At 56.8% G+C, this 13,637-nt stretch overlaps 1 protein-coding gene across 1 annotated transcript; it reads left to right on the top strand.

The window, feature by feature from the left end:
- Positions 1–283: 283 nt before the first annotated feature.
- Positions 284–9,460, top strand: SLC38A7 (solute carrier family 38 member 7). Its single transcript, XM_085315280.1, has 11 exons — positions 284–812; positions 1,095–1,560; positions 1,817–2,015; positions 2,113–2,257; positions 3,009–3,107; positions 4,158–4,215; positions 4,644–4,758; positions 5,005–5,152; positions 5,236–5,435; positions 5,914–5,968; positions 6,062–9,460. Exons 2-11 carry the CDS (start codon positions 1,294–1,296, stop codon positions 6,162–6,164), a joined length of 1,389 nt encoding a protein of 462 aa, XP_085171406.1. The 5' UTR covers positions 284–812; positions 1,095–1,293; the 3' UTR covers positions 6,165–9,460.
- The last annotated feature ends 4,177 nt before the right edge of the window (positions 9,461–13,637 follow it).

Genomic DNA, 13,637 nt, shown 5'->3' with positions numbered 1-13,637 from the left:
CAGGGGCCGCCCGGCTGAGTCAGCTCCCGGCGGCGGAGGGGAGCCTCGGCCGCCGCTCACCCGGGCCGAAAGGGGCCGGGGCGGGCACCCGCCAGCCCAGTGACCTGGCATCTGCCCCCTTCGCGCTCCTGCCTCCGGACGGGAGTAGCTGCCGTTCTCCTCCCTTTGCCCTGTCTCGTTTCCCAGAAATCCTCGAAGAGGATCTGTAGCAAAAGCCTGGGAATGAATAGCCTGGAAACAACGAGTCGCTTGGTCAGGAAGAGTCTAAGGAAAAAGAGGTTTCCTGGGGCTCTGAAATTTTCCTGCCAGGCTCCCTCGGTGTCTGGGGAGGGTTTGCGAGTGCTGATACTGAGCTGCTAGAGGYGCTGGGATTAGCTCTGAAGTGTCCAACCCTCCCTCCGCTTGTGGTGGAAACACCAGGGGTTCGGGTGTAGGCTCCTTGCAAACACTGCCGACACGTCTCGTGCTGGCGATCATCCCGTGGCAGTCCGGGTGCGCACGGGGAGGGAAGGCCRTTTGCTGCAGTAGGCGCTGGTCCTGTTCTCCTTGGTCACACGAGGTTCCCTGTTGTGGGCATGGGTCGTTCTCCTTAAGCCAGGCCTGAACTTTACCCAGCCAGCACGTGCGTGGCAGCACTTGCAGACTTTGCGAAAATTGGGGCTAGAAATCGGGAAGTGAGCTGTGACRCTGGGATTCGTGTCTGCAGAAATGTGAGTCCTGTGATGAGGTYGCAGGTCCCCAGGCGTGAAACCAGGGCACAATCCACCATCCAGAGGYGGCAGCGTCCTCGCTGCGAATTCAGAGGACGAGAGGTGAGTTCTCTTCCTATCTCCCTCCACCCYGCAGCGTCTTTGCTGCAATTAGGGTGCCTGGGTGCAGTGTTGCGTGAGCTGGGACCCAGAGAATGGATTTCACGTGTGCCCGTCTGTTGTGTGGGTTGTCTCCTGTTAATGTAGACTGCAGGACATCAGAAGCTTTTGGGTGGGTGACCCATCCCCAGGCACAGATGGGAGGGAAGCTTGCACGGCAGCAGGGCTTGATGCGGTTTCCCAGCAATTCTTAACTGACTCTCGTCCCTCTCGTGTCCCTTCTAGGAGCGGTGAACGGGTCTTCTGCACTTCTGTACTGCTGTGGTCCCAGCCTGGCTGTTTGCTGTCCTGCTGCTTGATGGAGCTGGCGCTGCTGGAGACACTCCTTGTGGCGGTTGGCTGAACCCCGTGTGGAAACACTTGTGAGACACAGAGGCCAGTGTGTGTCGTGGTAGGACGGAAGGATCCTGCCACTAGAGAGAAGATGGCTCAGGGCACTGGCAGCATCAACAGCGACTACAAGGACTGGGAGTGGAGTGCCGATGCTGGGGAACGGGCCAGGCTCCTACAGAGCCCCAGTGTGGAGACAGTACCCAAGAGTGGAGAGAGCCAAGGAGACAGTCTGGGGGCCACCTCTGCTCTGGGGGCTGTCTTCATCGTGGTGAACGCTGCCCTTGGGGCTGGATTGCTCAACTTCCCTGCTGCCTTCAACATGGCTGGTGGTGTGGCTGCAGGCATCGCACTGCAGATGGTGAGAGGGCAGAGAAGGGAGGGCCCTATGGGCCACCCTGAGGAGGGGGTGYCCAGGTGGCAGCTGGAGATCCTTGTGAGGGGTGTGGGGGACTGTGGGCCCCGGGAGGGGCCCCTGTTGGGTGAGGTGTGGGGCAGGACCCTGAGGCACAGCAGAGATGCTATGTGTGTTTGGGGCTGGGTATCTGGGGTGGCTKCAGGGACCCTGGCATGCCATTCCCTCAACTGTACCCCTCCACGTTTCCTCCCCACTCCAGTGCATGCTGGTCTTCATCATCGGAGGCCTGGTCATCCTGGCATACTGCTCGCAGGCGAGCAATGAGCGGACGTACCAGGAGGTGGTGTGGGCCGTGTGTGGGAAAGTACCTGGCGTGCTGTGTGAGGTGGCTATCGCTGTCTATACTTTTGGCACCTGCATCGCTTTCCTCATCATCATTGGAGACCAGGAGGAYAAGAGTAAGTGTCTTGAAGAAAAACTCAGTTGCCCTTCCTTCCCCTGCAAAGGGGAGATGTCCTTGCCTTGCACCCTGACAGCCTCGGCTCTCCCCCACAGTTATYGCTGCGCTGGTGACAGAGCCCGAGGGAGCAGGGAGCAGCCACTGGTACACGGACCGCAAGTTCACCATCAGCGTCACTGCCTTCCTCCTCATCCTGCCCCTCTCCATCCCCAAGGAGATCGGCTTCCAGAAATATGCCAGGTAAATGCGGAGACCCCTCCAGGACCGTGAACTGGGACCTGCTAATGGTCTGGGCCACCTGGTACCCTCCTGAGCATGGAGACACCCTTTCTGGCCCTGGCTCTGCTACCRACTCCTGAGACTTTGGGCATGTCCTTCTCCTGCCCATGCTTCTGTTTCCCAACTTGTGAAACAGAGGAGGTGCTGAGCAATGTGCAGACATAGTATAATTCCCTGGGGCCTGTGTCCCTCATTTATGCTCTCTGGAGGAAAGACCTGGTCTCAGCTGCTTTGTTTGCTGTCTTTGGAGTTGGCAACGCAGCAGAAAGGAGGGCCCCCAGACCCAGGGCCAGGTGCTCTGCCAGCCAGTGCTGCTTTACTGCACATCCTGGTGTTAAACCTGGCTGCTGGAGCTGTACCATGGCTACCTACAAACACTGTAGCCATTTGTTTAATACTCACCTCTTTCTCCATCCCTGCTCCAAACCCRAGGTCAGTCTGTCTCTGTGTCTGGAGCGTGTCTGCTCCACAGCACAGCCCCTGAACACAGTAGGGTTGTGTGGGCATCTGTTCTGGGGACGATGGGTGACAGTGCCTAGCATATTCCTGTTCTCGGTGAGGAGGGAGAAGAGGAGGGCAAGAGGTGCTCATGGTGGGAAGGACGGGGGTGATCCAGGCTGCCTTGGGAGGAAGACAGGGCTGCAGCCTGCTGAGAGTAATGATTGCTGACTGGGAGGCTGCACAGTGACAAGTCCACTGTCCCCTCTTGCAGCTCACTAAGTGTGATTGGCACATGGTATGTCACTGCAGTCATTATCATCAAGTACATCTGGCCTGACAAGGAGCTTGCGCCTGTGGAGATCCCCACCAGGTACGTGCCAGAGACGTGTTGCTGGTGGTGACCCTGACTCGCTGCAGAGCCCATCAGGGTGACCCTGACACATTGCAGAGCCCATGCATAAGGGRGAGATGATTCCTTCCCTGGTCACAGGGAAGCTGCATATTTCTGACAAGAACTCCACGAGGCTGCATCGCTGTGCCTTTCATGGGAGTAGGTAGTGAGGGAGAGGAGAAAGACCTTTTGGGGGCACCCTGTCCTAGTCCCCTTCTCCCCTTCTTCAGTCCTGCAGCATGAGCTGAGACATCAGAGAATCCTCATCTTCCCTCCACTCCAAGTGTGTCTTACAGGCTAGTGAGGAGTGGGGAATCTCCAAAACCTAAGAGACCATAGGGACTAGAAGAACAARGATAGAGAGGGGGCAGGATGGGATCCGTGGTGCCCCTACCAGTGGGGTCCTGTTCTCCCAAATGCCTGGGTCCCCAGAGCTCCATGAATGCTTTTGGCGAGAGCTGGTTTAATTTTAGCTCCAGTACAGCTGGGCCCAATGTTTCCTTTGCAGTGTTTGTGCTCACCCAGAAACAAGCACCTGTGGCTCTTTTTATGATGATTTTGGTGTTTCCTTTGTTGACAAAGTCTGAGTGGCTTCACTCTTCCTTCCCTGTGTGGGGCTGTTCCTGGACCCAGTGTGGGCAGACACAGCTGTCTCAGGGGTTTTAGGGCAGGGTAAAACTTAGACCAGTTCTCAGCACTGTCCAACAAGTCCTTATTTTTTTACTTATTCTTTTGCTCCTGTAATTCCTCAATTTTGGACATCTTTGACGGCTTCTAAGGGGGCCTGGTTTTATCTGAGGGAAAGGTCCAGGTCTTCGTAGAGTGCCAGATCCTGGGAAAACTTTTGTCCCTGCAAAGGGCATCATCCCACACGTGGGGAAGGAGTAACTGAGGAGGAGGCAAATCTGCTGAGAAACGACGCCGTTACCGAATGCCCCTTGTCGTTCCTCTGAGGAGGCTCTGTGAGCGGTTGCGGGGCCCTGAACCTTCCCTGCACAGTCTGACTGGCGGGTGTTTCTCTCCTGCCAGCCCCTCCACGTGGATGGCTGTGTTCAACGCTATGCCCACCATCTGCTTCGGGTTCCAGGTAAGGCTGCAAGCCGCGTGGCTGCCTGCGTGTAGGGCTGGTCTGGTCCCCGGAGGAGCTGAGGGATAACGGCGGATCCCAGAATTGGGAACCAGCAGGCCTCTAGCACCCARGCTGCTGCAGGGCAAGCTGTAATGGCAGAGAACTGACCCCAGCAGARGGAGAGCAGTGTTTTGTTAAGCAGAGACGAGTTGGGCTGTGAACAGGATTAGGGGGAAGATGGATCAGTTGTATCCTAGCCAGGGAGCTGCCAGGGCAGCCTGTTTCCCCGTCGTTTCCTCCAGCAACAAACCTGGGGCTTCATGATGTCTTCGCTCCTCAGTAGCACTTGGTTCTAGCCATGCGTAACACGTGGGATCCTGCACGTCTCCCCTTCGCTCCAGCTCACCCCACCGTGTTTCACCACGCTCTCTTTGTGTCCCTGGCAGTGCCACGTGAGCAGCGTGCCTGTCTTTAACAGCATGAAGCAGCCAGAGGTGAAGACTTGGGGGGCAGTGGTGACGGCAGCCATGGTGATCGCTCTTTTTGTCTATACAGGCACTGGTAAGTGAGGGGACCTCACAGTGGCTTTTGTGAGTATGGCATTGTCCCTGGAGGGGCTGTGAGCTTCTGGGGAGCAGAGATCCCCTGCTCAGCAGAGGGTGTATGAGGGAGGTATAGAGAGGGAAGGGGGAGCTGGGGGGTCAACACTCACCCCTACGCACATCCCTGTGTCCTGTGTGTCACATCCCTCTGGATCTTGTCTCCTGGACACAAGTTTTCCCTGCTGATTGCTTCCTTCCCTGGCAGGTGTCTGTGGATTCTTGACTTTTGGGGCCAGCGTGGACCAGGACGTGCTGCTCTCCTACCCCTCCAATGACATCCCCGTTGCTCTTGCTCGGGCCTTCATCATCCTATGTGTGCTGACATCCTACCCCATCCTGCACTTCTGTGGCCGGTGAGCAGTGGGAGGTGGCAGAGACTGGCATGGGCAGGAGGGCATTGCCAGGAAACCTCCCTTGSTTGGGTTTGTGCCCACAGGGCTGTCTTGGAGGGCCTCTGGCTCCGCTACACTGGTGTGACGGTGGAGGAGGACGTGGTGCGGGAGCGGCGRAGGCGTCTACTCCAGACTGTCAGTTGGTTCCTCCTAACTCTCCTCCTGGCTCTGTTCATCCCTGACATCGGCAAAGTCATTTCTGTTATCGGGGGCTTGGCTGCCTGCTTCATCTTTGTCTTCCCAGGTATAGCTCCATCATCCTGGGACAGTTGGTGGCCAGCGGAKGTCTCTCGTCCTTGTGTATCAGGCAAGGAGGGGGCAGGATGGGGTCACAGGAATGAAGAGCCCTTTTGAGAATGGTGAAAGTACAGTGTGAGGCCAGTTGACAGCCCAACTATATAGACTGGGCTCTCTGTTCCATAACKGGGAGTGTGGGAGAGGCAGGAGAAAGGGTTAAGACTGGAGGGGAAGTTCCTACCCCATCTGTTAGCAGTGTGCTTTGCCCCTCTCTAGAGCAGGCTGGGAGGTGGCTGGGATTGCCCTGGGATTCATCTACCTGGCTGGAAGAAGCCAAGGAGAAATCGGAGAGAACTTATCCCTCCTGCCTTCTGCAGAGCAGGTCTTATCTCTCTGGATGAGCAGCTCCTTGGCTTGCAGGCTGTCTCCTCAGGCTCCAGAGGACAGTCCTCATCCAGATTTAATTTTCCTCCTCTCCCTGCCAGGGCTTTGCCTGATTCAAGCCAAACTCTCTGAGATCCAAGAAACCAGACCTGTCAGGTAACTGAAGTTCACCTTCCCTCTCCCCACTTTCCCTGCAGGCATTGGCATACAGGTCCCCTCTAACTGCACCCTGTCCTTGTGCATCCACAGCTGGTGGGCCCAGGTCAGCTACGGGGTGTTCATGGTCACCCTCGGAGCCTTCATCTTCGGACAGACCACTGCCAACGCCATCTTTGTGGATCTCACAGCTTGACTCCTTCTCCAGGCTGGTCCATGCTGCTGCTGAGGAGAAGTAGATTTCCCATAGGACCAGAGGGGTGGGGAGGGGGGAGAAAAAAAAATAGTATATTGGGAACATATGAGAWGAATGTTTTAAGTTGGGGCTTCACTGAAAGAGCCCTATAGGGACTTGTATCTCACTGTCTTAACACACCAGGCAGTCGACTTGGCTTTTCAGCCTYGACTATCTGGTAAAACCAGACCATCACTACAAAGAGACCTTGGACCCAGTGGAGAGAGTGCACCGTGACACCGCACGGTGGAGAACCTCACTCATTCCATGCTGACATCCAGGTCAAACCTTTTCTGCTGCTCCAGGGGTAGACATCCATAAGGGAACACGTTTGGGATTTGCACAGGCAAGCACACTGCTCTTGCCTGCTTACCTCTGGGTCAGGAGATCTCCTCTCCAGCACTTTCACAGGTTAAACTCCCTTTTCTGACGGCGATGTTAGAGGGAGCCAGTGTGTCATGTATAAAGGGAATTACTRTCCGTGCTTTAACTTGCAGTCAGTGAGGACGTGCTGTGGTCCGGAGAGCGCAGAACYAACGGTGCGTCTGCAGAAAGGGAGAGCTCCGTTTTGGCACCAAGCAGAGGGCTGTGTGCCCYGCTGAGCAGTGCGGGGAAGATGGGCCCCGGCTGCTTTGAATAAGCTGTAAAGCGAGTGAGTTCTGCTGTGCCTGAGTGCAGCAATTCCTCCACCACGTTAACCCCGGTAGCTTAGACAAGGTGACATCCCTGTAGTCCTCTCCTGTATCAGTGTTTGGTTTGAGTTTGGTGTTCCTGTGACTCATCTCGCCAGTCTTCTGTTCCAGCTYAGTGCTGCAGAGTTACTGGCACATCTGCCTCTGGCTGGGCTACGCTTTCTGTTAGAAAGTTTTGCATTAAGCTTGACGCTAACTTGTGTCGTTTGTGGCAGGAGGGTCGGGAAGACCCATGGATAGCGACACACCAGTGCAATGTTTACACTGCCAGCCCCTGCCTCCTGGCGCTGAGGGCTTGCTCACTCACTAGAAAAGGTGCTGTGACCGCATTGACTGACTGGAGACACAACGCTAGAGCAAAGCTCTTCTCTGAATTTCTAATCCTGTTCTTCCAGGGTAGGTGTTGGAGGAATGGGACTGGGCCAGGTGTAGGTTTAAAGGGACGTTTTGGGGGTAAAGCAGTCCATGCTAATGCATTTTGATATTGTTCCCGTGGCTGTTTACACTCGGTGTTGCCGGTGTTGCTCTGGGCTCTTCCTCCTGGGCAGTTTCATTTCTGCTTCTGAGAGCTTTCTCTGGGTTTGGCAGTTCCCTCAGCTGCAGATTCAGCTGGGGGCAGTTAAACCTCAGCAGAAAATTCCTCTTGTTCAGTCTTTAAGCTCTTTCATTCTTTGTTTGGCTTCTAAAACCATGGGGGAGGGAGGGATTTATGTGTATGTATCRCTGCGTCTTTGATAAGGGTCCAGCCCACCCCGTCTCTAGAAGGGAGCTTTGTGCRCATCTGGCTTGGCTCCTCGTGCATCTTCTCGAAGCAGTGCACTCGGCAGATGTGGCACCTGGCCCAGCCTGTTGTGGTGGAAAGGCGAATCATGACATGTTTACGTACTTCCTACTGTTTTTCTTTTCCTGTGTGACCAGCCAGCGGTGGGTGGGAGGACAGCATGGGGGCACTTCTCAGTGGAAACATTTGATCTCTCCGTACCAATGCTTGCTGTGTATAAATGTGCTCTCTGACAAGAGGTGGTGGCTTCAGCCTCCCTCCCGTGTTCACCGTGTGCTGTCCCCAGCAGCTCCCAGGCAGTGCAGCAGRGCTAGCCCAGCTCTGGCTGGTCTGCTGTGCGGTGGGGAAGGGCTCTTTACCTAAATGCACGAATTTCTCCCCAGATSCTGCTCCATGATTTGAGCGCCTCTGCCCTCCCCCCAGCTCTTAAGAGAGGAGATGGGGAGATCCAGATGGAGAATGAGAAAGAAACCGTGAACACAGCGTGTTTGGAAGGAYGGTGCCAACATTGCCTGTCCCTCCTGCTTTGCCCGAGGTAGCTCCAACCTTTGTGCTCTCAGTTTGTGATCGAAGTGGACTTCAGCAGTCCCCTGCTTCCTGTGCTGCTTGTACTTGCCTGGGCACAGGGAAGGGTTATCAGCATGCCAGGCTCTCCTGAGATCATGCTGTGCTTGAGGGGATACAGAGGATGTAGTGTACATGAGCAGACAAGACTTCTTTTCCCAGACAAGAACAGGAGCTGGAAGGAGTCGCTGACCTCAGGTTAACTGAACGCTTACTTAAATACAGTCCATCTGTGCTCCACACAGGACTGAATGCCCCAGGCACCAGCTGCCTCCCAAGCCCCTTCCCCTAGGCTCCTGCGTAAGAGCCGGGCACTGGGGCTTGAAGGACCCCTCTTCTGCCTTGGTGCCCAGAAAAGGGTGCCCACCCCACTGAAAACTAAATGTGCTGACCAGTCCTCATGGACATGGGGAGCACAGAGCCACCTCGTTTCTGTGGATCCCTGCAGGGGTGGAAGAGTTTGAGGCTCAGCAGATACTAATGTAGACGTCCACCAAAGTGTTTCCTTGCCCGTTTCCCATCAAGGCAGATGGAAGTTTGGTACCCAGTGGCTTACGCAGGGAGGTCCCACTGCTCTCTTTCTTTCTGCCGATGAATCCCAGCAGCCTCCTGCAATTCAGATCCTCCTGTCTTGGAAAAGCAATGTCTCCACTGGGTTTGCGGTTGCCAACAGCATGGGCTCCTAATAGGAAGGAGAGACGAAGTGCAGGGCTGGGGTGCTTTCAAGGGAATTTGGCTGGTACAGACTATGCTGGGCCCAAGGTCATGTCAGCTTGGGCCCAGGTCAGRCTGTAGGACTTCTGTTATGTGTCTCCACTGGAGTGAAGGTAACCAGAGATGCTGCTTAATTTTCTCCCGCATCTTTTTCTTCACCCCCTGCTCTGCTCAGTTTGAAGCTGAGGTAGCAGAGCTGCATCTAACACAGGTGCCACACTTGCCAGGTGTGTGCGTGCGTGTACACACACACACACACACACACACACACACACACACACACACACACACGGATTCGCTGTGCTTTCTCATTTCCTCCTGAGGGAACACATGTTTGAAAGCAAGGGTGCCTGCTGCCCTGGTGGTGGGGTAATAAGGTGATGTGGCTGTTTCTCTGTTTGCCTCACCACTCCTGTGACTGTTTACAAAACAACGGACTTTTTATGTATTTTCTACGTGCAAAAATGGAAGACCTTGACTTAATAAAAGTGAAGTTGTGGTGCATACATCAGGCAGGTACAATGTGGTTTCTGGATGTCCACAGGGCAAATGTTGATGGAGCTGTGTTGGGGTAGGGAGATGTTTCCAGACAGTGCTTGGGGAGGAGGCTATGACCCAAAATGCTGGCCAGTTAGGCTCCCTGTGACCTCTCCGTGCCTTGGTGGAGTGAGAGCTCAGGGCAGGCAAACATTAACCAGGGCTTCTCTGTCCTCYCTCCATCAGCATGGAGCCAGTGGATCTCAACCCTCTCGCACACAGTGGTGATGCTACATGTGATTTAGCAGCCTGAATGCCAAGGAGAGCCACTCTTCCTCATTCCCTGGGGAGGCTGTGCTTTCTCTGGGGGGCTGCTCCTCCTGCCTCTGTGCTGATTCCTCCGAGATGTGAGGCTGTGGGGTTGGGCCCTGCTGGATTATGGCTCTCCAGGCTTCTCCTGTGCCCTTAGGCCAAATTCTTGCCTTGCTGATAAAGCTTTCCTCCTAGATGGCCCTTATCTCCAGCAGTGCCACCTCCCACTGGCCTCCAAGGGTTTGGAACAAAGAGCAGCTCTCATGGACATGAAAAGCTGTCRGCTGGGTGCTGGTACCTCATTTCACCTGCAGGGCATTTCTGTAAGAGGCAACGCTGACAGCCTGCCCAGCCTCGGAGAGAGAGCTCCGGTAGCCGTTCCTTGGGCTGGGACTGTCCAGAGCTGGAGGGCACTAATCCATCTGGGCTCTGCTACCAGAGTCATGCCTGTGCTTCTCTGGAGGCCCTTAAAGCCCCTGGATAAGACAGCTGGGTGTCTGGGGGTAGATGACCCTCCTGTGGCTGCTATTGAAGGCAGCTTCTGCCATCTGTCCTTGGTTAATCAATCTCTGTGTGCCCCTGGGCTGGGCAGCAAGGCCCCRCTTGGGCTGTACAGTGGCTGTGCAGGTCCCAGAGGTGCAGAGAGGTCAGGCCTAGGCCAGGAACGGGGAGTGCTGTGAAGAGAGCATTGCATGTCCCCATGCCAGGCTGGGGAGGCAGCCTGGGAAGAGCCTCTGGCCCTTGAAAGAYGGCTGCTCTTGCTGCTGCATCTTTGGTTCCCCCTAAAGCCTCTGGGGACACCAGCATCTCTGCATGGGCTCCAGCACCRCAGCTCCACATTGGAGCAGTTGCACTGAGGCCTGGCCTGGTCCAGCCTCTGCGTGGGGAACTGCCCGTCCCTCCAGTCCCTGGGCTTGGGAGCTGGAGCAGACCCACTTGGCCCTCTGTTTCCCATTTTTCCAAAAGGTATTCAGCGAGCCAAAGTGGGAGGGATCTGTGCTCAGGCCGTACAGCACCAAGCATCTTCTCTGCGGATGTAGAGCCATGCTGCCTGTCCCGGGTTGGCCAGGACTATGGCTCTCTGCATGCTGCAAGAGCAGCGTTTTTTCTGCCTCCTCCAGCAAAGTGACACTGGAGGTGGATCCCCTTCAAAGGAAACGCCACATGGGCAAGCCAGGAGCTGGAAACAACCCCTCAGTTATCACTGCCTTGGGTGACAAAGGAGCTCGTGCTGACTTTTATCTCAAGCAAACAGAGCTCTGGTGATATAAGGATGCTCAGAGGTTGGCAGCAGCAAAACCTGGAGAGCAGAGCAGGCATCACTACGTGTGTTCTGGGYGGCTTTGTGCCCATGGTCTGCATCTGCCTGGGCCTGGTGACAGGGTAGTACGGCCCCAACCTGGTCCTCCATGCCAGGCCTYGCTGAGACTCCCAGCTTCTGGCAGTGGTTGGGTTACCTCACCGCAGGATCTGACCAATATTTCCACTACTGGTAATTCTGGGAGGGCTGGAGACAAGACCAGAATAACTTTGGACTAGCAAAATACCATGGTAAGAAGGGAAAAGGGGATTGTGCCAGCCCCAGCAGAAGCCCCTCCAGCCACCCTGGGCATCCTCAGCTCCCTGGCTAGTGCAACTGATTCCCCTATCTCTGTCCCTCTTCCCCTGTGGGTCCTGCTGAGACATTGCTGCCCCTGAGCAAGGCAGGAGATGAGTATGGRGTGGGATTTGTGATGCCAAGGACCACAGACATCCTGGAGAATGCCAGCCCTAATTAAACACTTCCAGCCCTGCGGCTTTGGCCGGGGCAAAACCTCCTGCTCAGTACTCGGATGGGCCTTGCGGCARCCCAAACACAGTTCCCGTGGCCTAGCCTCATCTCATGGGCTTGATCCTACTCTACCCTCCAGGTTTGTGGAACTGCAAGGTGATCCTGACACCAAACCCCACTGGTCATCTGGCTCAACAGGGGGCCCAGCTGGGAGTCCATGGAAGGACTCCTGACTGAGAATTGCCTATTCCATGTGAGTGAGGGGTGACACAGGGCCTGGAACTGGCTGCCTTTGAGGGACAAATGGCTTTCTCCATCCAACCTCATCTCGCCCTGGCATGTTGTCTGTGCGACGCAATCTGTGTGATTTTCTGCCTCCCAGGTCCAACCCCATGGTCGGGGCAGTGGAGAGGAGCTGGCCAGGCTGGTACAGCTCACTGTGTGCGCCCCAGCACCCCACAGTGCCTGGTATAGGGGTGGGCAGGAACGACCTGGGCTAGCGAGAAAGGAGCTCCAGGATGGCAGGGTGGAAACGATGATGAAAGCTGCCCTAGGAGGACATTGCTGTAGAGATGCTCCCAGCACGATCCGCCAGTGATACCAGCGTCAGCTACTCTTGCTGCACTGCCAGCACTCAGCCCATCGGTGACAACCAGGTAAGCTGCAGGTCTACAAGGGGGATGGAGGCTACCCTGAGCCTGGTGCCACTGCCTCCTTCAAGACTGGTGGCTGGGAATGCTGTGAGCCGGGCAGCCAGGATGGAGACCAATCTCAGCAGCTCATCATATGCCCTCTGTCCCCCAAACCCCGGCGAGGCCATGGGGATCTCTGTGTCCTTCTAGGTGGCAGAGACCAATTACCAGGCACTCCTCAGCTTCTTTGTCAAGTTCTCGAGCTTCAGCAGCAACAACTTCTGTTTTCAACAAGGATCTATGTCTCCATGCTCAGCTCCAAGACTGCCCAGGGGTTGGCACCCATCAGCTTCAAGGTAGGGTAGAAGATTGTGGCTGATTGTGCACCCTTGGCAGCATGGCTAGGTGCTGCCTCCTGCCTTGGCTCAGTGTAGGAAGGTGTCCTGGGGGCTGGGGCAGTGGTTGGGCAGCCCCCCACGTGCCCACTGCTACCAGAGGGCTGAGTCTGGTGCTGGGATTGGGCTGCTGTGGGGTGGCTTGGGGGACCACAGAGAGGGAGGACAGTTTGTGGTCACTCCTGGACGAGTGAGCTGGGGAGAATGGGACCTTTCTCACCCACGGGCCCCAACTTGGCTGCCAGGACCAGTGCTGAGGAGAGGTGAACAGCGGGTGCTGCAACTGGGGGACAGCTGGGGGGAAAGGGAGAGCAAAGGGGGCTCCCAGAATCATGGCAGCTTCGGGTAGGCACCGCCGCAGCTCTTCCGGGCCTGCCGTTGGCGGGAGTTGGTGGTGGACATCGCCTGCCACCGGCCCGCCTGGGACGTTCGGGAGCTTCTTCTCCGAGACCTCCCGGGTGCGAGCGCCCCGGGGGGGCCGCGCCGGGCTGCCTCGGGGCCCCACTGCCGCCTGCTGCGGGGGGATTTTAGCCGGCCCGTGTGTGTACGTGCGCACGGGAATAAACGCGTGGAGCGTACGAACGATTTCGGCGGGGCRCCGTGGGGGAAGGGCACGGCGGCTCTCCCCCCCCTTCCCCTCGCGGGGCCTGCGGCAGGGCCCAGCACAGCCCAGGCCTCGGGGGGAGGCTGGTGCAAAATGGCCTCCGTGCCTCTCCCCCCCCCCCCGCCCCGAACGGGAGCCTGTGCCACTGCGCTGCGAGGAAGGGCGCAGTGCATGGGGCTGCATCGCTGCATGGGGGAGGGGGCTGCAGTGCGTGGCTGTTACACTGCACTGGGGGGTGGGGGAATGCAGTGCAGGGGGCCGTACCACCGCCCCGTGGGGGAGATGTTTGCAGTGCTCGGGGCTGTTCCACTGCCTGCCACGGTGGGTGCTGCAGTGTGGGGGGCCTGTGCCACCACACTGCAGAAGGGGGGATGCAGTGCTACCAGACTGTGTGGGGGGAAATGCAGTGTGCGGGGGCCCGTGCCACCACACTGCAGAGGGGGGGATGCAGTGCCACCAGACTGTGTGGGGGGAAATGCAGTGTGGGGGGCC

The sequence above is a fragment of the Rhea americana genome, unplaced genomic scaffold (genome assembly GCF_003343005.1).
Source record: "Rhea americana isolate MKP2758 unplaced genomic scaffold, rheAme1 scaffold_425, whole genome shotgun sequence".
NCBI classification, from domain to species: Eukaryota; Metazoa; Chordata; class Aves; order Rheiformes; family Rheidae; genus Rhea; species Rhea americana.
The sequence above is the reverse complement of the archived record's forward strand: the minus strand, read 5'-3'. Positions and strand labels throughout refer to the sequence as shown.